The 25,582-nt window shown below is 36.5% G+C and overlaps 1 protein-coding gene across 3 annotated transcripts in view; it reads left to right on the top strand.

Moving 5' to 3' along the window:
* The window catches only part of BNC2 (basonuclin zinc finger protein 2), a 448,066-nt gene that overhangs the window by 399,305 nt on the left and 23,179 nt on the right, over positions 1-25,582 (top strand). For all 3 annotated transcript variants that reach the window (XM_026680262.2, XM_087957651.1, XM_026680261.2), the window contains one exon: positions 19,917-21,883. In XM_026680262.2, coding sequence (XP_026536047.2) covers positions 19,917-21,883 — 1,967 coding nt within the window. The remainder of the gene's footprint in view (positions 1-19,916; positions 21,884-25,582) is intronic.

Below are 25,582 nucleotides of genomic sequence, written 5' to 3' on the forward strand. Positions count from 1 at the left end.
AATGACCTTGGACCACTCACACATTCTCTCAGCCACAAAACAGTGGCTCTGCAAAAGCTGGTTTAAGACTCTTAAACTCTTCATTTATCATGCACTGATGACTTTGCTAGGCCAAGTGCACTACAAGCAAGCAGCCCCTGCAATCAAGTGGAACAAATGTTAGGAAGAAGATTTCCTACTGTGGTAAAGAGTCTTGTTTAAAGGAAAGAATATATATAAGGTTGTGGCTGTAGCTTCTCTGACATTTTAGTTACGGAATAAAACAAGTGGTTTGAGGTTTAGCTTATAATATTAAAAAAGATTAGATGCAATATTTAAGAGATTTGTCAACCCCAGCTGACTTCAGGAAGCCTGCCATCTTGTACATTAGAGAGCAAATCATATTTTGAAAGAGATACTTTTCAAATGGCGTTTTATGCCAAGTATAATGAGAATTAATTGCGAAAATACTACACAAACATATGCGTTGGTTTTCATACATTTTAGATATTGACTTCATTTGGCATGTACTTGTAGGTTTGATTACAAATTTTAATGTGGAAAATAAAATTCTAAAATAAAGGGAAACAAAAATGGGTGAGAGTCCAATTCTGCTTTATTAAATCATTATTGGGCACTTTTTCCTTCTTCGTTATCTAATTTAAAGAAAAACAGAAAGCCAATTTGTTGCTGATTTAATTTAATAGATTAGGTAAGCAATATAATAACAGAAACATTCTAGATTTCTTACAGTTTTCTGAGATATAAAACTGTATTCTGGTATACTATGATTTCCTCCCATGTAAATACACACACACACACACAGAGGATTGGCTTAACAAGGAAATTATTTCTTCTTTGAAAATTCTTTATTTAGTTGACAATATTTTATCTCTATCTTTTTTTTAGATGCATCTCTCTTAGCACTCTATTGATAGAACTCTTATCTGGCCAAATACTTTTAGAAATATAATATCATATAATTTTTATTCCAATTCATCTGATCCAAACTTATGTTTCATGTTATACCATCCATATTAGATAATAGATCCCTTGTCTTTATTAAGAAAAAAATTGGAATATATAAATTGGAAAAAGTTTGTTTCCATGAGCAAATGCATATTTTCTGGATTTTCTTCTTCAGAGCATGTACATATAATTATTAGAGTTAAAATATTTGCATAACCCTTCGCTTGCTAATTTTGCAATGATTTTTATTACATTTCAAGATGTAAAACAATACAGATAAAAATGATGAGGCTAATTTGGAGAACCCAAAGCAAAGCAGTTGCCAAACTGCCCTGTGTCATTCTAATTAGCAAGCTAGCTTTGTGTGGGCTGGATGGTATGTTGATCGAGTATGTGGTTAGCTCAGAAAATATGCCCCAAGACAGATCATCAAAGGTTCTTCATCAGACTGGAAAGAGGTACTGAATTGGGGTACCACACAGCCTTCCTTCTTCTTTTCCATATTTGTGTTAATGACTTGGATGATGAGATGGCAGGAGTATTTCTCAGATTTGCAGGTGCCATCAAATTTAGTGGGATAGCTTCTAGTTATGTACAAACAAAATAGAAAACAGCCTTGACAAATTAAAAAAATGAGCTTAAAATAACAAAAACAAAAAAATCTAATGCAGCAACTTCTGTAAAAAGTTAATGATGCACCCAAAAAGGAATTGGGCTTTGATTGTCATCTTTCTTTTGATGTTTGCCCCCAATACCATTCTTGACTTACAATCATTTGTGTAGTGACCGTTCAAAGTTACAACAGCACTGTAAAAAGTGACATGACCAGTTTTCACACTCATAACCATTACAGCATCCTCATATCATGTGATCAAAATTCAGGCAATTGGCAACTGGCCTATATTTATGATAGTTGCACTGTCCTGGGGTCATGCAATCACCATTTGTAACATTCCCATCTGGCTTCCAATAAGCAAAATCTATTGGGAAAACCAGATTTGCTTAATGACTTCATTATTTGTTGAACAACTGCAGTGATTCATTTAACAACTGTGGCAAAAAAAGGTTGTAAAGTGGAGCACAAATTCATTTAAAAACTGCCTTGCTTAGCCACAGAAATTTGGGAGTGAGTTGTGATCATAAGTTGAGGGCTACTCATCTCCTTGTCAAATGCAAACTTGTTTTCACTTAAGAGCAAAATAAAATGGGCAGGTATAGGCTAGGGCAGAGGTTTTCAAACTTTCTCAACTCAAGGCATCCATAATAATTCCCAAACTGTGTGCGCTCATGAATGCTTTTGTTATGGAGTAGTCAAATACGTCCCCGTGGATTTATTGTCATCCCATGGAGTGCCGTGGAACCCAAGATTGAGAACCATGAGGTTAGACGGTAGCTGGTAATAGTATTTGTGAAAAAGGCATTGGAGCAATAGTTGATTAAAAAATGAATATGAATTAGCAATGTGATAGATCTGCAAAAGGGTACAATAGCAAATGCACCCTTTCCAAATCACAGAAAGAAATAATCATGCTATGTTCTGCATTGGTCAGATCCCTCCTCAAGTATTTTGCCTGCTTCTGGGCATCTTACTGTAAGAAGGATTTAGAAGGAACATTGGAAGGGTTTGGAGAAAGGCAGCGTGTCCTTTAAAACTTGAGTGAAGTTGTTGACACATTTAGTACAATTGTGCATCCTTTGCTAATTGATGTCTTGGACCATCCAGGAACACAAACCTACATCTTACCCGCAGACACAGAGCTCCTGCATGCTTCAAAGCATCTTTTGGAGATAAAATCTGAAGTGTTGTACAAGTATTGTTACAATATAACAGATATTAATACAGTTGAGAAAGTCCAGAAATATTTCATGAGAAGAGTTCTCCACTTCTCTACTCGTACTAGAATACCTTATGCCACTAGACTTGAAATTTTAGACCTAGACAACCTAGAACTACGCCGCCTTCGGTCCAATCTAAGTGTAATACATAAAATGATCTACTACAATGTCCTACTTGTCAATGAATACTTCATCTTCAACCATAACAATATAAGAGCACACAATAGATACAAACACAAGGTAAACCGCATCAAACTTGATTGCAGGAAATATGACTTCAGCAACAGAGTGGTCAATGCCTGGAATACTCTACCTGACTCTGTGGTTTCTTCCTCAAACCCCAAAAACTTTAACCTTAGACTGTCTACTATTGACCTCACCCCTTTCCTAAGAGGTCTGAAGGGGGTGTGCATAAGTGCACCAACGTGCCTACCGTCCCTGTCCTATTGTTTCTTTTTTATTCGTATCCATTTCATGTATTCATAACCATGCTTATACTTATACCTGTTATCTAATACTTGTTTGACAAATAAACAAAAATCCTTTTAGCCTTGAGACAAGAAGAACGAGGCTGATATGTTCTCTTCAAAGACCTGAGAGATGTTGCACACCATTAGGGCAAGATCCATTCTTGATTGCTCATGGACAAAAACACAATAACGGGTAAAGTTATTGGAAAGCAAATTCTCTTTGCATATCAGAAAAAAAAATTCCTAATATATTTTTACATTGAAACCAGTCTTTTTCTAGTTCTGGAATTCTGTGTGTAGGCATCTATTTAATTTTGAAAAATGAAGAGCTACCAGAGCAAGATATTATTTCTGAAGTAATTGAACGGGAGAATATTATTCTATCCAACTTCTGAGGTACAATATCATACATATATATGATGAAGGATCAGATTAATTAATACTTTGATGCTTATCTTGACCTTTACCACCTACTGGGTTCGCCCCCAGACTGTGCTACTGAGCTTTTTAATAAGCTATTGACCAACGAAATAAATATATACCGAAATGTAAAATATGGCAAAACTAAATAAAGTGCAGTATTTTCTTAGATCTTAATAATATGTATGCAAAGTAGTCAATTTCCTCTGGAGGTTTTAGAAGAGGAAACTGACAAAATGATATAAATTATTTAAATATGAAAGTTCCCCGGGTAGCTTATTGAATCGATCATTTGTCGTCCCCTGCTTGAATTATGGCACATTCCTAAGGTTGATTTCCACAAGTTCCTTTTAGGCCCATGTTTCTCAACCCAGGCAATTTTAAGATGGGTGGACTTCAATTCCAAAAATTTCCAAGCTGACTAGGGAATGCTGGAAACTGAAGTCCACACATCTTAAAGTAGCGGAATTTAGATTAATGACCAGGACTCTGGTGGATTCTTTTCTTACTTAACACGTTTTATTAAAAAGCATAAGCTTTTGTGAGCTGTAACTTATTTCATCAGATACATAGAACACATCTCTGTACACACATTTAGCTTACTTTGGGGGTGTTTCATGTTTGTTTTTCTTGGGGAAATTGCGTATCAAATTTATCACTGAGGAAATAACCCTCCATAGTGAAGGATGTATACATTCTAAATGCATTCTCTTAGGAAAAAGAAGTGTTATTGTGGCTTAAATGTTATAAAGGACTTTTGTTAATAATTATCCCATAGGAAAGGGCTATCATTTCTAAGCCTCTGATTCAGTCACTATTTTTAAGACATGTGTTTTAGCACTTACTTATTACATATCTGAAATCTTTGTGAAAGATCTTCTCTTGGTAGTGTTTATCAAGTAAGCAATAATAACAATTGTTTTTGTGGCACCTGAAGTTGGCAATAGCTTCCCTTTATCCTTATAATTTTCCTTAACTGTTTACACCTTAAATCCGCCAGCAGCAATAATCCTTTAATCTGAACAAACAGGGTTTTGCTATCATGCCACTCTTTAGTTTCAAGATGATATCTAGTTCCATGTCATTTGATACATTTAGGAGTCTGTTTTTAGAAGTGTAAAGGAGTCTGGGCAATACATTTCTATTTAACTACAGGGTACTATCAGATAATATCTGTCAGAGAGCCCTATTAATAATGAAATGCAACACAAGCATTACTGTCCCCAATTTGCTTATTTTGGTTAATTTGGATTAATTGCAAAATAAGCGGAGCTAATTTCCTCTCAAACAGAAATAGCTTTGTTCCCCCCCCCAAAAAAAATATATATATATGATTTTGAAAGGTAGATATTGATTCAGATAGTAATGATCTCTTCTGTTTAAACTGAATTTACCCATTCAGGGTGCTGGTAACATAGGATAAAGAAATCTCCCAATGGCTAACGAAAAATGTTGGCTATTGACATGCTTACTTCCATTCTTTCTCTTTGCTATGGCCAAGTAAACTTACTTGTGGCCAAGGAAATAATTTCAAAGGAAAGGGGATGCATAGAAAGAAAAAGGAAGCAGATAAGGTGTTTGATCAGAGATGCTGAAGAAACCATTAGTCTGAGGTTGTTTTTAATCTACTTAGATGTAAGAAATACTAGCCCTCAAAGCAGGCAATCTGGGCCAAAGCTAGCATTGCTGAATACTGTTTAGTCTTCATGCGAAAATTTTATTCTCTAACAAAATGATTCAAACCTTAATTTATTCTGAATTCAAATAACATTTGTAACAGACCTTCCTCCTTGTTAAGTATGTTTAAGATTATGCCTTTAATCAGATTAATATTTAGCTCTGAAATTGGAATTCCCCTTGATTTCCATCTAATGACTGTTTATTTAATACAGTTTAACATACACAAAAAAGGAAGATTTAAAGGGGGGAGCCAACACAATAACATATGTATTGTGTCACATTTTATTTATTTATTTATTTATTTAAAACATTGATATAGCTGCCCGTATTCTATCCAAATCTGGATGGCTCTCAATCAGAAGTTAAAACAACATATAAAATCGTATTGCAACTATAAAACTAAACAGATTAAAACATTAAAAACAACAAAGACCTGGCACCAAGTCAAACTCCTAATGTGCAATTACTCAATCTTATCCAAGCATTTGTGGGGAAAGCCAGGTCTTTAAAGCTTTAAAGAAGGCTAAGAGAGTAGGAGACTGCTGTTCTTCAGGGGGCCAGAGTTCCTTAACGCAGGGAGCTACCACAGAAAAGGCTTGCTTCCTAGTTCCCATCAGATGGCAGTATTTAGGGGAAGGACCTATGTAGCACTTTGCTATATAGCCAGGGGTGGGGTTTGGGCGAAGCGTGCGCTCACTGAACCAGTTGTTACACCAGTTGTCCAACCTCTGTATATAGGACTTTAAAGGTCAGTTGCATCTGGAAAGAAACTGGAAGCCATTGGGTCTCTTGCAACAAAGGTATTACATGGGCAAACCTAGAGGATCCCAATACTGTGCATGTTGCTATCAGGGTTCCAAGTAATACCCCCATAGCAAACAAAACTCCGAGGCAGATAGATTTCTCAAAGAATAGTTTTATTGGATATATCATATTGGCACAGTTTTGATGAAAACCGATTCTGAAGGTCCCTGTGGTTTTCACCTAATTAAAAATGAAAGTTTTCCCCTTCCTCAAACAATCAGTCACATGGTCCAATTAGGGTGCCATCTGGTTGCTTCACTCCTCCTCTAACCAGACACCTGTGGAAATGTCCTTGGTTCTCAGGGGAAAGTATTTTGTTTTGGCTACAAACCCCCAGCTATCTCTATTTCCCCCTCCCTATCCCCCAGCTCCAGTGTGGCAACACTGAAGCTTTAAAATGGCTTGAAGCTATTGAGTGGCCCTCAAGAGAATCCTCATGTAGAATGTGTTGCAGTATTCCAAACAGGATATGACCAAGGCATGAATGATCGTGAATAAGGCCTCCAGTTCAGATAAGGGCACAATTGGAGAACTAGAATGCAAAGGCCACATTAGTCACAGCTGCCACAGAAGCCAGGTATTTTTCCTAAGAATCCGAATACAAGGCAGTGGTCCATTTGTTGGTCCAGAAAGTCAGCACTGATGCCCACCCTCCAACACATGATAAAAATAAACTTAGAGAAGATTAAAATTAGATTAAAATATCTGATATAAAGTAAAGCAATGCATGTTTATTGTTTGATGTCAGATTTGAAACGTACACAGGCAAATCCTGGGCAGCCCATTAGTAGTCAGCTCCCGTATGCGCCTCATATTACGGCCATGGCATCAGATTGGTCTTCAGCAATTGGACAAAATACATCAGCTGACATAGATTCACTTGGCCTTGAACACAGCAGCAAGTCAGCCAACATCTGTAGGAATCCATAGTTATGATTCATTATTCTTTGAATTCTTACATCTTTGGTAGTAATATTTTAATGTTTGAAATTTTAATGCTAACTTAATTGTGGTTTTATTGTTGGAAGCTGCACTGTACCGTGGTGGGGGCAGGGTGGGGTATAAATCTAAATAAATAAGTGATTAGAATTCATACTGCTGCATCTTTTGGCAAGCAACCATAAAAATGGGCTAAAAAAAAGGAGAGAAAGCTACCGTGAAAAAAAAAGGGGGGGAGATATGGCGATAAGAAGAAAGTATTTGTTTAGAAAAATATTCATTTCCAGAAGATATCTAAACAAATATAGTTCTGGAATTCAGCCCAGCCATTGTGAACTGAAAATTCCTACACTGAACTATGGTGAGCCCCTCTTCAATCTATTAAAATATGATAGAGGTAGCTGCAACAAATTAATAATAACTTTATGGTTATAACGTTTGTCTGTTTCTCTCTCTCTCTCTCTCTCTCTCTCTTTTGTCTGTATTGCTTCTACCAAATCCTATCTATCTGCCTCTCAGCAGAGAAATTAAAATATGATGCATGATTCTTAAGGCAGGACATTTCAATTTGTGTTTGTTTATTTTATTTCATGAAGGTTCAAATCAAGCAAACAAGCACCACTCTTGTAATTTTCCTTTATTAAAAATAAAGAAAAAAGAAAAAGAAAGGAGGAGAAAGATGGGCAGGGAGTCAGAAACAATATTCAAGTGATGATACCCAGTAATTTGTTCATTCTTCTGTCAGTGTAATTTACAAGACAGCAACAGATAAACATGGCTACACAAGATTCATTTACGGTGACACAATGGCAGATACACAGAGCAGAACCCTGCCCGTGAGATAAAGTGGACTGAGTGACTTATGCAGTAATTAGGGGATAATTGTCATTAACCTCACAAACAGTAGTTTACCCATATTGTTTAAAAGGCTCCAGGATGCATAATGACAAGGTAATCTGTCAAAGCGCTAGGGGGAAATATTAATAAGATTTGTGCAGGCCTGGATAGAAAATATGCAGAAAGCGGCCACATTAAGCTAATTGGTGGATGAATATACACTTGTAAAAGTGCTTCTAATGGCACGTTTGCTGCTCTCCAAATGACTACTGTTAATGTGGAGAAGTGGGCTGCCGACAAAGTCAGGACTTCAGGGACAAGAGGGTATTAAGTCATCCAGGCACGGTTGTTATTATCTAGCATGCCACAACGTATTTCTTCCTCCATTTTCTTTCGCATTCCAAGGTCTGTAATACCTCAATGCATGATTCATACCATGTTAATACGTCCCTAATCTCTGCTTTTGTTTTTGTGTGATTTTTGTAACCTGCTCCCTTTCTTCTGCATCATGCTTTTGTCCCAAGCATGAAGACATTGAGCTCCTGAAGAGCTCATTGAGCTCCTCTGTGTGTGTGTGTGTGTGTGTGTGTGTGTGTGTGTGTGTGCATTTTTACATTTTTAAAAAAAGATTCAGTGACAAGTTATGCCAGCAAACTTCTGAAAGGCAGCAGTCAAGGATTGTATTCTTCTGCTGCCCCTACACAAGGTTGGCAACAGTGAGCCACTTGTTGTGTCTTGTATTGTCTCTAGAGTGGTATTCAGCCAGTTCTGGAGAACCAGTAGCGGAAATTTCAAGTAGTTTGGAGAACCGGCAAATACCACCTCTGGTTGCCCTGCGCCCATCTATTCTCTGCCTCCCAAGTCCCAGCTGATCGGCTGGGTCTTCTTTTGTTGCCCTGCACAGAAGAATGGAGGTTAGTGGGATGGAGGTTAGTGGAATGGAGGTTAGAGGGAATGGGGATATTGCAGTATCCTTCCCCTAGAGTGGGGCGGAAATAGAGATTTTGCAGTATATCCTTCCCCGGGAGTGGGGTGGAAATGGGGATTTCACAGTAGTCTTCCCCTGCCATGCCCACCAAGCCATGCCACACCTACTATGCCCACCAAGCCATGCCCTCAGAACCGGTAGTAAAAATGTTTGAATACCACCACTGATTGTCTCCCAGATCCTGTTTATTGGAACTATCTTACTCCTGTGGAAGAGTTCAAGTTATGTAGTCTGTTGGAACCTTGCCAATAATAGTAGCTGTGTCCCAGTCTCCATATTATCCAGACTGATAATAGTAGTGCCCCAGTCTCTATATTACCCAGACTGAGGACATTGAGTTTGAACTGTGAATGCATAGGTCCCCAATTGGCTTCCCTAAATATCTTTCTAAATAGGCAAGCCATGAACAAAGCTCCCATTCTTGTTTTCAGAATTTAGTATTATGACTATGCAGATACTATAAAATAGCCATTCAGCCCTCACTAATGAATGAAGAGTAGCCTGCCATTCCCACAAATAAAAATTTCCTATTATTGACTGGATAACTCCAAAATAGTATGGACTCCCTCTCAGGCAATGCCCTAGCTCAGCATCCATGAGGCTGATCATCTCCTTGGCCTTATTTCCATGGAGAACCTCCAACAGGTCTTCTCAGCCTCCAAACAGAAGCTCTTATCATGCCTGTGCAGAATACCATTGTTTAAACCAGGGGTCCCCAAACTAGGCCACTTTAAGACTTGTGGACTTCAACTCCCAGAATTCCTCAGCCAGCTATGCTGCTGAGGAATTCTTGGAGTTGAAGTCCACAAGTCGTAAAGTGGCCAAGTTTGGAGACCTTTGGTTTGAACTGCTACCACAATTGTTGTGGACCAACTTTGGAACGGATCAACTGGGCGGAAGGAGAAATGTCTTTGGGCGGTAAGGATGATTGATTGTATGGTTGATAGTTTTTTATTTTGGTAAATAAGATAAAGAGTGGGTTTTCAGAAAACTGAAGAAAATAGAAAAAAATAGGATGATTCTTTTTGAAGATGGAGGTTTGACTGGCTGTGTTTAAATGAAGCAAGATCCATTTGATTTGGAAAATAAATATTATGTACCTTTCCATAGAAAAACCCTGTAACAGACTTGTTGCTTTAAAAAAAGAGTATGATGTATCGATAGAAATAATGGAGCCCCTTGGGATCCATACTGCAGAGTATTCCATAACAAAGAAAATCTTTCACAAAAAGCCAACCAAGTGTGTTTTTAAAAATTGCACAGAATATTTTAAACTTCTCTTTTTGAATCCTTATAAAGTTACGTAAGCTACAGTAGTGAATCCTGGTTTGACAATGCAAATTGTGTGAATTAGGATTATTTTTAATGAATTCTCACCGGGAAATGTGTGTGTTTCCTTGTAAACTAATTTGCTCTATTAATATGAGTTTTCCCTCTCCAACTAAGTGAGAAACTGCATGTGTGTGCCACTATACTATTTCTGGAAAGCTAAACGCTTAATCAAAAAGAAAGTATTCTATATATCTACGGAATGTAGTTTGTGTGCTGATCTATTATGCAATGCTTAGACATTTACTTACTTCATTACATAGGAAGTTTCTGCAATTACTTTGTAGTGCAGATTCAGGGAGGAACCTAACACTATAACTGAGCTTTCAAGATTTGCTCCATTTTCCATATCAATTTGGTCTGCAATCACTATATCATCTGAACTCTTGATAGAATCAGCATCTTATTGAAAAGTAATCAAAGTTGAGAAAAAAATAATTTGAATTCACTTGTAGAACTCAATTCTATTTTTTAATAATTGTATTCTTATTAAATTTAAGCGGTGAATGAAGATTTTCAGGCAGATCATTAGAAGAGGATGATTTAGATTTTTTTTTAAAAAAATGTATTAATCTAAGAACAAGATCTTTTTATTTATTTGTATCCTGACTTTATAAGTTTATTTTTAAAAAACTCAGGCTAGTAAGCATTATTAATCTAAGAACAAGATCTAAGAAAACAAGAATATAAGAATAAGAGAAACTTTTGTACTGGGATAAACAAAAGGAAGAATTTGGCCTGTTATATTTTGCAAAAAGGATTATATTTTTCCTAAATCGAATCAAAAGGAACCGTTCTAATAGATCCCAAAAATCTCTTTTTGGGGTGTGTGTGTGTGTCTGTCAATGTTTTTATTGCAACAATTTTCTGTATTTTTTTACAGTATATCAAGATGGAGTTTCTCTGTTTTTGTCATTATGAATTGAACAGTTACATTATTTTTACTTCTTTCAGTTCCTTCACTAAATAATAACAGTAAAAATATATTGGAACCATAACTGAATTTTTCTATATCCATACTATTAATCTCTCTTTCTGACTTTATAAACTCTCAAAGGACCATCATACTTACATAAAGATGTCCAGTGCTTTTCTGCACTTCCAACGTTTGTATGTATTCTCCTCGGAAGTTTTAGTACCATCTATGAATAATTTCAAAGCAATTTCCCGGATTTTTGCTGTTACTTATCATACATAATGTGGATCTCTTCCAAAATATAGGCCGTTGTGTCAGGGATGTGTCTTAACTCTGATTTCCATATAGAGATGTTGATCCCACTCCAGCAATTTCTTGTTAGATCCTTACAGGACCTTGAAGATTCCAACATGATATTTTCAAAAGCTGTTAATGGTGTTATTGTACAGATTATATTTTTTAATAAAGAGACTCATTTCATTCGTTTGTAACCAATTCAGTTTAGGCCAATTCCTGCTTTAAAAATTCTTCTTTCTTGATTATTTATTAAATAGTCCCTTAATCTAAATGTCAACTCATAAAACATTGCCTGTTTTAGTAGTTGCCATACAAAAAAAGGGGGGAGGAAGGAAATCTGGAAGAGCAGCACAGCAAAGCGAAAGTACATTCCAACTCTTATCTTTAAAAGATTGTAACTAAAATACCAAAGTTGTTGCCCATAAATATATTTAATTGGAGAACCTGAGTGATGACGCCCAGCCTGTGAACATGCTCAATTGGAGAATCTGGTTTATGAGACACCCAGGAGTGTAGGGAGGGAGGAAACAGGGTCCCAGGTGACTGTAAATTACATATGCCAGAGTTGGCTTCATACAGGGCAGGGCCAGTATGTCACCTCTAATATATCCTTGGAAGTTTTTTGAAGTTTGGCTCGAGAAGCATGATTTAATTAGAGCGATTGCTGGAATCCTGACACTAAAAAGGGTTCACCTCTCCATACCTTACTAGATAATCCTGCTAAATTGTTTCAGAAACAGCCACAGAAGACAATTTAGTTACAGAGACTCTGGCCCAGTATAGATATCCTGAAATACATAGCTGCCATTAATGGTTCTGGCATGATCAAGATCCATGGTAGATCTAATGGAGAACTAATTTTATGAAACATTGCTTCATCCTAATTGCTGCAACGCTTGTTGAAGCCTCAGAAAATCCAAGTGAAATCCTTGACCTTCCTTTCTTTCTTTCTTCCTTCTCTCCCTCCCTCCTTCCTTCCTTCCTTCCTCTTTCATTTTCTTTCATTCTCTTTCTTTATTTTCAAAAAACTAGCATCTTTAGCAGAAAAATAGAATAATAGAATTGGAAGGATCTTGGAGTTCTTCTAATCCAACCCTTAAGCATGGTACCATTCCAGACAAGTGGCTGTCCAGACTCTTACAAGTCTCCACTGGTAGGGCACCCACAATTTCTGAAGGCAAGCTGTTTCACTGGGTTATTGTGTTCACTATTTGGAAATTTCTCCTTCGTTCTAAGTTGTTTAGTTCTAGGTTGTAGGAAATCTAAATATCTGGAAATTAATTGTTGAAATCATGAGTGTCAACTCATTTTATCTTTTAAAAAAATATTTTGCAGAAAGGACATAGTACTATTTGCAGTGCTGACTATTATTTTATTTTTACTCATTTGTAGTTCTTTGGTATTTTATCATGTATGTCCATATACAGTAGTCAGCCATCATTTGCTTAGTCCAAGAAACAAAGTTAGGACATAATGGTTCTAATTTGGATGAAGATAGTTTTTGCAGAGAGATCAATTACTAACACAATTAGGGCATTGCTAAGAAAATTGGCCTAGCCCTTCAAGAAGAATTAAGGGAATACATTTCCATATTTCCCACTTGGTTAGTATGCTGCTAGTTGGCTTCTGAATGGGGGAAAATACACACAGAAAAGTAAAGTCTGCCTCTTAAAATTTACATAGACTGGCAGTGGCCAAATTATTCTCTTTGTTGTCATGTATTCTCCAACTTTCTTCTCTATGCCAGAACTTCATTTGAACAAGAGAGACACGTTCATTTCACTTTGTGCATTTTCATATAATTTGTTGCAAATGCTTCACCTCATTATACCATAGTCCTTCAGGGCGAAGCATTCTGAATGTTGTAAAGAGAGTAATTATTATAGAGATTTAAGGTGGAGTGGAGCTTATGGAGCAGGAAAGATTCATATCAGAATAAGAATTACTGGAGACCTCTAGAGAAAATTCATATCCTGAAAGTAGTAATATTAATTGAGGATCTCTTGTACACTGTGCCTTTGGAAATTTTCACAAGACCGGTAGTTTTGTAGTTTGCTCGAAAGATTGTGTATTGAGGGGGTTGTTGAAATAATGAGATTTAAAATCAGACTCCTAGAAATCTGTGATCATTTAATAGCTGCGGTACATTTTTTTTTCTTTGTGTTGTATTCTTTTTTACTTAGATGAGCTAATCTTGTTTACTTTGCTATGTCATTTAGCTTTCATCTCCTTTTTTGGGGTCTTCCTAGATTTTTTTTCTTTTAAATCCTCTGAATCAAACTATGCTGCAGTTTAAATGTTGGCAATCTTTCCTCCTATGTTTGAACTGAAACTCCAGGCTGTGTTGCTGCTTTTCCAGTATGCAGTTAAGAGAAATAAAATACATTACATTGAAGGAAAGATGTGCTGAAGGACAAATGGATAGCAATATTATTCCCAAACATGGAAATGCTATCAGACCAACCAAGATTTGTGGCTGGTCATATCATGAGAGTCACTCTGACACTTTACTGAAATAACCTACCAGTTGAATAAATATACAAAATCCCAAATTAATTCCTGGTATCTCTTGGAATTTATTTTTCTATGGAACTGAGATGGACCACTTGTCAGATTTAGCAGAAAGCAGCCCATCGGTTCTTATTATTTTTTTCTCACTTTCTTCCTGATTGTAAATCCAATCTGGTAAGTTCAATGGCTCTTGAGTATCACTGACATAGAGGTAGTCCTTGATTTACAACCACAATTGAGACCAAAATTTCTGTTCTTAAGTCAAGACATTTGTTGAGTGAGTTTGGCCCCATTTTACGATTTTTAGATTTTGCTAATCTATTACACCATGCCTAAACGTTTACTTACTTCACTACACGGGAAGTTTCTGCAATTATTTTGTAATGCAAATTCAGCGTGGGACCTAACACCTTAACTGAGCCTTCAAGTTTTGCTCTATTTTCCATGTCAGTTTGGCCCGCAGTCAGTATATCATCTGATCCCTTGATAGAATCAGCATTTATGTAGATCCTTATCAGAAAGTGATTGAAGTTGAGAAAAAATAATAATTTGAATACAGCTATAGAACTCAGTTCTATTTTTCTGTAATTGTATTCTTATTAAACTTAAGCAGTGCATGAGGATTTTCAGGCAGGGCATTGAAGAGGACGATTTAGAGGTTTTTTTTAACTTCATTAATCTGAGAACAAGGTATTTTATTTGTTTATTTGCATCCTGCTTTTATTATTTTTATAAATAACCCAAGTCAGAGAGCATTATTAATCTAAGAATAAGAGACGTACTAGAATAAACAAAAGGAGGAATTTGGCCCATTTTACAACATTTTTCACCACAGTTGTTAAGTGAATCACTGCAGTTGATAAGATAAGAATACGGTTGTTAAATGAATCTGGCTTCCCCATTGATTTTGCTTGGCAAAAGTTGGCAAAAGTTGATCCCAAGACACAGGGACACAGTAACGATCCTAAGTGTGAACCAATTGACAAGTACCTGAATTTTGATCACATGATCATAGGGATGTTACAAAGGTCACAAGTGTGAAAAATGGTCATAAGTCAGTTTTTTTCAGTGCCTTTGTAACTTTGAACTGTCTTTAGATGAACTGTTGTAAGTCAAGGACTACTTGCAGTTGTCAGTATTTAGTACAGTAATTCTAATCCTTGGAACATCCAACAGTTTAACGCTGTGAACTCATATGCATTGATCAACCCTACCCCTACATCATGGCTGTGAAAATGTGGGATATCAGACTAATTTCAAGCAATATATGATTTTAACTGTCCATAAGGTATCAACATATAATGTTGGCCTACATTAGAAAATAATTTAGCTTAACAGTACCTTCAGGAAGATATAGTAGGGTGACTGTGGATACAATACATAGATATATCATGTAGCACTAGCTAGTTCTAAATTTTCAGCATTCTGAAAATTCTGTGAAAGTTAGCTCAGTAGTGGATTATACACTATGCAAAGTTAATTGTGAACAATTGTGTGTGTGTGTGTGTGTGTGTGTGTGTGTGTACATGTACGTATGTATGTGTGTGTGTGTGTGTACAATCTACACAGTATATTCTCATTAAATTGCAGTATCCAAAATTGTAATTATATACAAATGATGAAATAAATGCTGTTCAAATGCTTCTTGGAAATTGTCACATAATAATAGGCTACATGGATATATACATTCAGCTTTAAGTATCCATGTTGAAAAAGCAAATGAGGAAAATTATAGCAGATCTCAAATATTGATATATAATAATTAATATATAGAATATGTAATATATTCTCATTTTACGGTGATAAAAAAAAGAAATCCAGGTGTTTTTTTAAGAACAAAAAAATAACACGTATTTCTTGGAAATGTGTTTATCTCTTAAAATAAGATATAAATTTGTTCATGTTGTATCAAAAACTTTATTTATGAAGCAGAAGCCCTCAAGGAAATCATATCTCCTGTAGTTTCATCCCAGTCCATGGATATTCCCTTTCTAAATTAAAGTGCTGAAAATTACACTGAATCTTGGGCTGAAAGGTCAACATTTCTAACCCTATTTGTATCATCTCTGATACAAAAAGGGGTTATCTTTCATTCTTAGGTGACCTACATGTTAGGACACTTTACGTCCTGACATATCTCATCCTCACCTTTGGGTCAGGTAAAAGCAGAAGATATGTGCAGGATGATTAATATGACATTATTTCACTGACCCAATAAGAAATTCATTCTCTCTCTCTCTCCTCCCTTCCCTTCCCTTCCTCCCTTCCTCTCTCTCTCATTCTCTCTCTCTTTGTGTGTGTATGTGTGTTTGTGTGTCTATACGATGTGTAGGTGTAGCTGGATCTGTTTTTTATTTATGCTGTTATAGAGAAAGAAATAATACATGGGTGAAAGAATCATTAAAAGCTATAAATTGCGAATATGTTAATCTTAGTTGAATTAGAAGTTTCTCTCTAAAATTGGAAGACAGCACAATTCTATTGTGTAGAAATGGAGCAACTAGTGTGTCACTTTAGACAACCAAGAAGCAGAATCATCTGCTGCAGATGTATGGCACACAGATCTTATGGACTTTCTCAGCATGGATACTCCTTGAATTTCCTGTCTGCACTGTCCCAAGAGGTTTATCTATTCAGTCATGAGTTGACTGAAATAATATAAATTGGAATCTTTTGTAATGAAAAAAGTAAATGTTGATAAAATTTAATGGCATTGGGGAAAGTCATGAGAGAAGCCAAAACGAGTTACACGGAAGACATGATATGAGGCTCAAGCTGAGCATTACAATACCCCAAGGAATCCACAGCTAGTTTGTAACAAACTCCAAAGGGACTCTTGTCTTGGTTCCTTATAACTTTTAATCTTAAAATATTCCTATTCCTTCTTATCTAGTTCTAAATTGTAATGCATTACTAATTTTCATTCAGTTAGCATTATGTGAACATTGCTTTGATTATAATACAGCACATATGTACAGTATTATATAAAACATACATGTTCTGACCTAGTTTTCTAGAATGTAATAGGAACAAGAAAAAGGATACAACTGAGGAAATGTACTGAAAAAACTTATTTCATTGAAAAGTGGCGGGTCTAATATTTTTTTTCAACTGATCATTGCTTTTAAAGAGCTGTTGCATGTTTGATTTGGAGAAATATTAAATAGCAATAGCATGAATTAAAATTTAAAAAAAAAATTAAAAAAAACCCCCAATATCTGGTTTAAGTATTTGTTGAGTATCTATTTATTCACCAATATCCTCTTTTAGAGGTATGATCAATTTGTTTTTATACCATTGTGGTTTCTTTGAAGCAAGTGCAACATTTTAATGTTTCCAGGTAAACAATTAAAATGTAGAATTTGAAAAAAACTCTGAAATGATGGAAAGTGCAAGCTAACTGTCCTCTGGACATACACACTTCATAAGGAGCTCCAGGATCTTGAACTATCAGTGTTCAGAAGGGGATACTTAAGGCTTTGATCCTATTTATATTTGAACTAAACTGAAATTCACTGTACCACATCCATAGCAATTTTTCTCCTTCTCCTCCTCCTCCTCTTCTTCTCCTCTCCTCCTCCTCTTCTCTTCTTCTTCCTCCTCCTCCTCCTCTTCTCCTCTTTCTTTTTCTTCTCTTTCTCCTCCTCCTCCTCACCCTCCTTCTCCTCTTCTTCTTCTTTCTTTCTCTTCCTCTCTTCTTTCTCCTCCTCTCCTCCTCCTCTTTCTTCTTCTTCTCTTCCTCCTCCTCCTCTTCTTCTTCCTTCTCCTCCTCCTCTTCCTCCTCCTCCTCCCTCCTCCTCCTCCTCCTCCTCCTCTTCTTCTTCTTCTTCTTCTTCATCTTCATCTTCATCTTCCTCCTTCTCCCCCTCCTCCTCTCTTCTTCCTCATCCTCCTCTCCTTTAAGTTAATGAGATGACTATCAGAATTTTACTTCAAGTGAGAACATAAGTAGGTCAGGAATTTAAATAGAGCTGTGCTGGATTAGACAATCAATCAATTTTCTTTAAGTAACTGTCCAGTTTGGTATCTCTGTAAAGCATACCTACAGGCATAAACGTACAAGATACTTCTGAGCATAACATCTCCATTTAGCTCTCCAGGCTAGTAGGAATCAACCGAGTTGCCTTCCTTGAATGTCCTTCTACTATATATTGTATAGTACAGGTAGTACTCAACTTAAAACCACAATGGAGCACAACATTTATGTTGCTAAACAAGATTATTGTTAAGTGAGCTGTGCCATTTTATGGTCATTTTTGCCACATTTTTAAGTGAACCATGCACTTGTTATGTAAATTTGGCTTCTCCTGTTGACTTTGCTTGTTGGAAGCCAGTTGGAATAGTTACCCCTGGTGATCATATGACCCCAGGACACTGCAACTGTCTTAAGTAAATGCTGGTTGCCAAGTGCCCAAATTTTTATCATGTGACCATGGGGATGCTGCAACGGACATAAAGTGTGAAAACGGGTCGTGTCACTTTTTTCAATGCCGTTGTAACTTGGAATGGTCACTAAACGAATGGCTGTAAGTCAAGGATTACCTGTAATGAATTTCATAATTATGGATTGTCAGCTTGAAGGAATGAAACACCCTCTACTGTTTATGTATATATTATCATTGGATAATATTCCACTCACTTGTTTTGTGTGGTTTAATAGAGAGTAGCAGTTATGGATATTTCTGCACTTTAGGGAGGGAGGAGTCTACTTAGAGACCAAAACAACAACAAAAGAGGTTGAGCTAGACAGGTACCAACTTATTGACTGCTTCATGCTCAGGAAAAGGGTTTGCCAGCAAAATTCTAAAAGTTGGCAATATGGCTGGCATGAACTTAACTAGAAAAATTGCCGAAGAAACAATATATTTATTATCTAAACAGTCTTTTGCTTTCACACATACATGCTGTTAGAGAGGATGGTCTGATATTACAGTGCAGAATTTTTAAGTTCTACCTTGAGGCAAACCTCCTACTTACTAGCGAAAATGAAAGTGTGAAATGCTTTTTAATGTATATTTAACAACAGATAGTCTGGTGATTACTGATGTGTATTCTCCGTGGATTTTTCCTTTGCTATCAAAAGGTAATATTAAAACACATTTTTACACATTTATGACATCCGCAGTGATCAGATGTTTACTTTTAAAAATGCTTGCTACTTTTATTTATTAAAAAATGGTGAAAAGTCATCACATTTTCACTCTAACCAAATTTAGTTTACACAAGAACAGCAATTCCATGAATCAAAACAGTAACATTTGCCATTTTTTTTAAAAAAAAAAATGGTTATTATAAAATTAAATTTTAAATCTTCCTTGAGAAGAGGAAAATATCTTAAAGTTTTCTGTAATATTTTATGTTGCCTTTTTAAATTTCCACCTCAATTATAATGTCTAGCTATATGTTATATTTATTAATTTGCTTAAAAAAACAAACCTTCCGAATTGCATATCAAAGACATAAACTGCATGTCACTAAATGTATATTTCAAATATTTCCTGGTGTGACACTGTTTAACAAGGATTGAAGGTACAATCCGTGACATTTTGATTCAATGCGTAGTGAAAGATGACCTTCTCTTATTAATGAATGGTAATTGTATGGTATATAAGCATTGATTGTTCAAAAAATAAAAATAAAGGATCACTTAGTTTAGTTCACAAGAGATATTACTGACAGTAGCTCAGTTCACAAAAACCAGAGGTTTACATTAATGTTTGTTCTGACACAATTAAATCACTGTGTTTCTTTTCCTGCAATTATTATGTTTGCTTGGTAGCAAAGTTTGCTTTCAACAAAGTGTTCACATGTGGTATTCAGAGCTTAGTGTTTGATGAGCAGTCAGAACAGCCCTTTCAATCGAAATCAATAATTATGCAGAATCAATAAGGTTTTTCTTCTTTTGTGTTTGTCTTTGTTGTTTCTTTGATATGGCCTCTAGGATGCTGCAGGCAAAGTGCTGGACCGCTGGGCCATCATGTCCAGGGAAGAAGAGATTATTACCCTTCAGCAGTTTTTGAGGTTTGGAGAAACCAAATCCATTGTGGAGCTGATGGCAATTCAAGAAAAAGAAGGGCAAGCCGTGGCTGTTCCATCTTCAAAGACAGACTCAGACATACGGACTTTTATTGAAAGCAATAATCGAACCAGGAGCCCAAGTCTCCTTGCTCACTTGGAGAACAGCAACCCTTCCAGCATTCATCATTTCGAAAACATCCCAAACAGCCTAGCATTCCTGCTACCATTTCAATACATAAATCCTGTCTCCGCTCCACTACTGGGCTTGCCTCCAAATGGGCTCCTGCTGGAACAGCCAACGCTGAGGCTGCGTGAGCCAAACCTTTCAACTCAGAATGAATTTAATGAAAGCAGTGAGTCTGATGTTTCCCCAGCCCCTTTCAAGAACGAGCAAACCTCCAGCAGGAATGCCTTGACCAGCATCACCAACGTAGAGCCCAAAAGCGAGCCAACTTCCGTTTCCCCGGTTCAGACTTCGACCCCTGTCAATGATTTATCCAAACCCGAACATACCAAGAACTCTTTCAGGATTCACAGAATGCGAAGGATGGGCTCAGCCTCCCGGAAAGGAAGAGTCTTTTGCAATGCATGCGGGAAAACTTTTTACGACAAGGGGACCCTGAAAATCCACTACAACGCAGTCCACCTTAAGATCAAACATCGGTGTACGATCGAGGGTTGCAACATGGTATTCAGTTCCCTTAGAAGTCGCAACCGCCACAGTGCTAACCCCAATCCCCGACTTCATATGCCCATGTTAAGAAACAATCGAGACAAGGATCTCATCCGTGCTACATCCGGGGCTGCCACTCCTGTTATAGCAAGTACAAAATCGAATCTAACCTTAACAAGTCCTGGGCGACCTCCGATGGGTTTTACCACTCCCCCATTAGATCCTGTGTTACAAAACCCTCTTCCTAGCCACCTTGTATTTCCCGCTTTAAAGACTGTACAGCCGGTTCCTCCTTTTTACAGAAGTTTACTTACGCCTGGGGAGATGGTGAGTCCTCCCACCTCATTACCAACTAGTCCATTGATGCCAATAACTGGCACAATGGAACAGTCTTCTCTCCCTTCAGAATCAACGCTGCCCACAGCCATGATGCCCCTCCAAGAGACAAGTGCTGACCTCGCCCCTAAGAAAAAGCCACGAAAGTCAAGCATGCCTGTCAAAATAGAGAAGGAAATCATTGACACAGCCGATGAGTTTGATTACGAAGACGAGGAAGTTAATGATAACAGAAGCATAACCCACGATGGGGGTCATGACAATCATTGCCATTCTCAGGAGGAGATGAGCCCGGGGTTGTCCGTGAAGGACTTCTCCAAAAATGGGCAAAACAGGTGCATTTCAAGGACGGAGCTAAGAAGGACAGATAGTATGACATCAGATGACCAAGAGCACGAGAGGGACTATGAAAATGAGTCTGAATCCTCAGAGCCAAAACTGTGTGAGGAATCCATGGAAGGGGATGAACACATGATCCATGAAAGAAGTAGCAAGTCGATGATGAACCATGACAGACCGGATGAAAACCACAATGATGCTTCCCACCCCGGTGACATTAAAGTCAAGGAAGAGTTTACAGACCCTACATATGAGATGTTTTACATGAGCCAATACGGACTTTATAATGGAGGCAGTGCCAGCATGGCTGCGCTCCATGAAAGCTTCGCTTCATCGTTCAGTTATAACAGCCCCCAGAAATTCTCTCCAGAAGGCGATTTGTGCTCGAGTCCAGATCCCAAGATCTGCTATGTGTGCAAGAAGAGTTTCAAGAGTTCCTACAGCGTGAAACTCCATTATAGGAATGTTCACTTAAAGGAGATGCATGTCTGCACAGTGGCTGGGTGCAATGCTGCTTTCCCTTCCCGAAGAAGCAGAGACAGGTCAGTAAATATTGAATTTATTAACTGATTTTCTGGGGTTGTTTTTTTTTCCCAGAGCCTAAGAAAGCCAAACTTAGGCTTTATGCTGAGTATATTTAAAGGATGGCATATTCCTTTAATATAAGACTAGGTAAGCAACCTGGTAGCCTCTAGATATTTTGATTATAATTCCCAATCCGCATATCAGTGGGCAGTGATAATGGGAGTTGTCATACAAAAATAACTAAAGAATACCATGTTGCCTTTCCTCGAACCAAGAAATCTTTCATTAGCTTTGTTTCTTGTTTTTCTTGATCTCTAGATCTGTATGCAAACACTGAACCATTGTATTATATAATGAAATGGACATGCAAATGCAGTATAATAGGACTGTAGGTTCTTCACTGCTTTTCTGTGTGTCTTAATTAACTGTTCTTTCCATTTGTAAACAAAGCTCCCTTTTCTCAGGGTGATTATTTCTCTATTCCATATAGACCGTTCATGCATAGGAGAATGTAAATTTGTTGGATCGATGATGAGACAGTAGACAGAAATGCATACATATTCCTGTGTACACAGATAGTACTGTTCGATTCCATTTTTTTTCTTTACTCAAGTATTTGAAAGTTGCCATTTCAATTTTGAACAGTGGCATGAAAACTCTTAAAACCTAAGCCACAAAACAAGTGGTGACCACTGATGATAGATTTTAGCATTTCATGAGGGCACCTCTGAAGCATCCTATTAATAATCCACATGCATGATAATCATGATGAAATGCAGGCTTGTAGATCTGGACAAACCCCATTAAATGAATGAAAGAAGCAATTTGATGTAGAGTCTTTTATTCATACAGGTGTGAATACAGCATTACCCTGCAAGGGTAATGGTAAATCCCAATTTGTTCAGCTGAGCACTACATACACGTAAACGAAGAGGCACTCAGACATCTTTTTAAAATTAATAAGGACCTTTTCTTCTGCTGAACATTTAGATGATATCACACAACAGTTATGCTACATCAAGTCTGAAATAGTTTAGTTTAAACAGAAGCAGCTGGCTCTAAATAGTTGAGTTCCCTTTTTATTCCAAAAAGTAAGGTAGATGGAATTTGCCAAAGTGGGTCAGGGGCAGGCTAAAACAGCTTTTCTATACTTATGGGTTTAAATACACATAAACTTATACATGCAGCAAATATGCATACATATAAATATAACATTAAAAAAAACAATAATGCTGCTCAGATAATGTTAATTAATACTAGAAGCATAATCAGTTGGTGTTCACACAATACCGGTATGCCACAGAAGAAAAAGAAAACTGCTTTATAATCTGTTGGACTGCAATCAGTTCCTATGTCTTGCTAAGTGAAATTGTTTTAAATTATTTAGTGGCAACTGATAATAAAAAATGTGTTTCTGATCTTTCCTCCCCACATTTCAGCTGCAGTTTTCTTCTTCACCCACGTTATGCTTTTCAGGGAAGTCCCACACTTCTTACAGTTTAATCCTAGTTTCTTTTAATTAGCTTTGGTTAGTCTGCATGCTGCATGCTGTTCTATCTTGCAAAGCCAGAGGGAGAGAAGGGGAGGAGATAGACTGAACAGGTGGAACTGAAGCATGGCTTGCCACCACCCTCCAGCTTTCAACAATGGATGAGCAAAAAAAGAGAAATCTTTATTTCATTGGGCAGTTATCTACATGGCACCCTTGACATACATCCCAAAAGAACAGAACTCTTGCCGTGCAGAAATTGGACATCCCTCATTTTAGCTGATTATCTGAACTGTAGCAAACTACATTTAAAACTGTCTAATGTTTAAAAGTAATAGCAAAATATTAAAAATGACCAGGATCCCCAAAAAATAATGAAATGGATTCTTGATTAGACTCTTCCAGTTTTTCAGAAAGTAGTGTATATGTATGTTTTAAAGGGCCAGGAGTTTGCAAAGAATTTTGAAGTAAACATGAAAAACAAGTAATTGTTTAAAAGTTAATCCTTTTAGTATACTAGACCCCTTGTGTGAATTAATTCCAGTTTTTAGGTCCTGATCTGTCTTGTCTTGGAAGTAAATTCCAATAGATTCAGTGAGATCGACTCATCAGCTATATAAAGGCATAGTTAACACTATGATGTTACTCTCTCTGAAGTCAGGAAGATTATAATATTCTAAAATACAAAATTTTATTTTTCTCTCAGTCACAGTACATAGATTTAGGCAGTTGCTTCCATTCTAACAGATGCTCTGGATTTCTAAAATTATAGTGATAAGTGAACTTCAGACATGTAAACTGTAATGCACTAGGAAGTCAAAAATAATGCTTATTTTTAAAAAATAATAAATATTTGTAAGATTTTCACAATATAACATTTGATAATATAAATTTCAAAAATCTAGTTAGTTTAGCAAAAACACTGGTAGCTTTTGCATACATTTAATAAATAAATCATAACTACACTTTTTTTTTAATGTATTGTTTCACAGTCTTGATGTTAACCATAACTGGGAGTTAACTGGAACAGAAAAGAAAATACATTGAAGGAAAGTTATTTTGGAACTTAGTGGTGATCTTACACTTGGTTGCAACATAATGAATTTTGAAAATTCTAACCTAAGAATAGATAAATACATTTGAGATTAAGAATTAATGTTTCATTATTAATTCTTCAGTTCAACATTAAACTTGTTGTTGATTCTAAATGATAATGTAGACCTTTGAAATGTTATTTAACTTAATGACCTTTTTTATGAAGTAAGTTTTTTTCTCAACTTTCTGAGAAAATCTTATGACCTTAGTAAACAAAGGTAGCCTTGAACCTTCAGTGTATTACTTCATTACCAGATAATTAGAGGAGTAATAATAGAAAAGGAGTGAACTTAAATCATTTTAATGGGCATTAGTACCCAGTTGAAACCATTCTAGCATATTGTAGCAGAAGTGTGACACTTTTAATGTAATTAGTACAGAAGAATGTCAAATCTAATCATTAAATCTAAGATACTATTTACTGTACCTACCATTAAATCCAACATACCATACTACTACCATTCTGTAGTAGTAATTTGACCTTTTTTCAATGCCTTGAGTACATGACTATATCTATGAAAATGTAATCTTTCAACAAATAAATCTTATTAGAAAAGAGGACAGTTATCACAAAGGATAAGCTTGTGTCCATGCAGAGTTATTCTTTAAGTAACATGCATTAAAAATGAGAAAAAAGAGACTTAAATGTAAAGCACTGATTATACTTTTTGCACTAACGTCTTATTTATTCTTCAAGGTATATGGCCTCTCCTATTCAATATACTTTAACAGCTATGGACCTGAACATTCAGAATGGTGTTTGATAACTTGTTTACCCACTTGTCCTATGGATAATATTATTTTTATTATGACCCCAAGGGCTCCGTAATAAAAACAGGATCTTACTTGAATTGGAGTCTTCCAAAGAAATCTTGAACTTCAGCTTCAGAGAAGCCTTGGATAAGTAATGGCTAGGCAATATGGCTTGTCAGTGGCCTGTTTGAGACTAGAATGGCCACAAACTTTATAACTATTCAGAGCTAGATGCCCACAAGGGGCTTCCCAGATATTTAAATGCTGAAGAAATGTTCATCTTTCATGTTGATCGTTCTGAAACCTGCCAATAATTTTATATCCATTTTCCATTGCTATAAGCAATTGGCAGCATAAATCTTCCTTGTTACACACCTCT

The sequence above is a fragment of the Notechis scutatus genome, chromosome 2, assembly GCF_049901735.1.
Source record: "Notechis scutatus isolate UNSWTSFEM ecotype Mainland chromosome 2, rNotScu1.2, whole genome shotgun sequence".
Lineage (NCBI taxonomy): Eukaryota > Metazoa > Chordata > Lepidosauria > Squamata > Elapidae > Notechis > Notechis scutatus.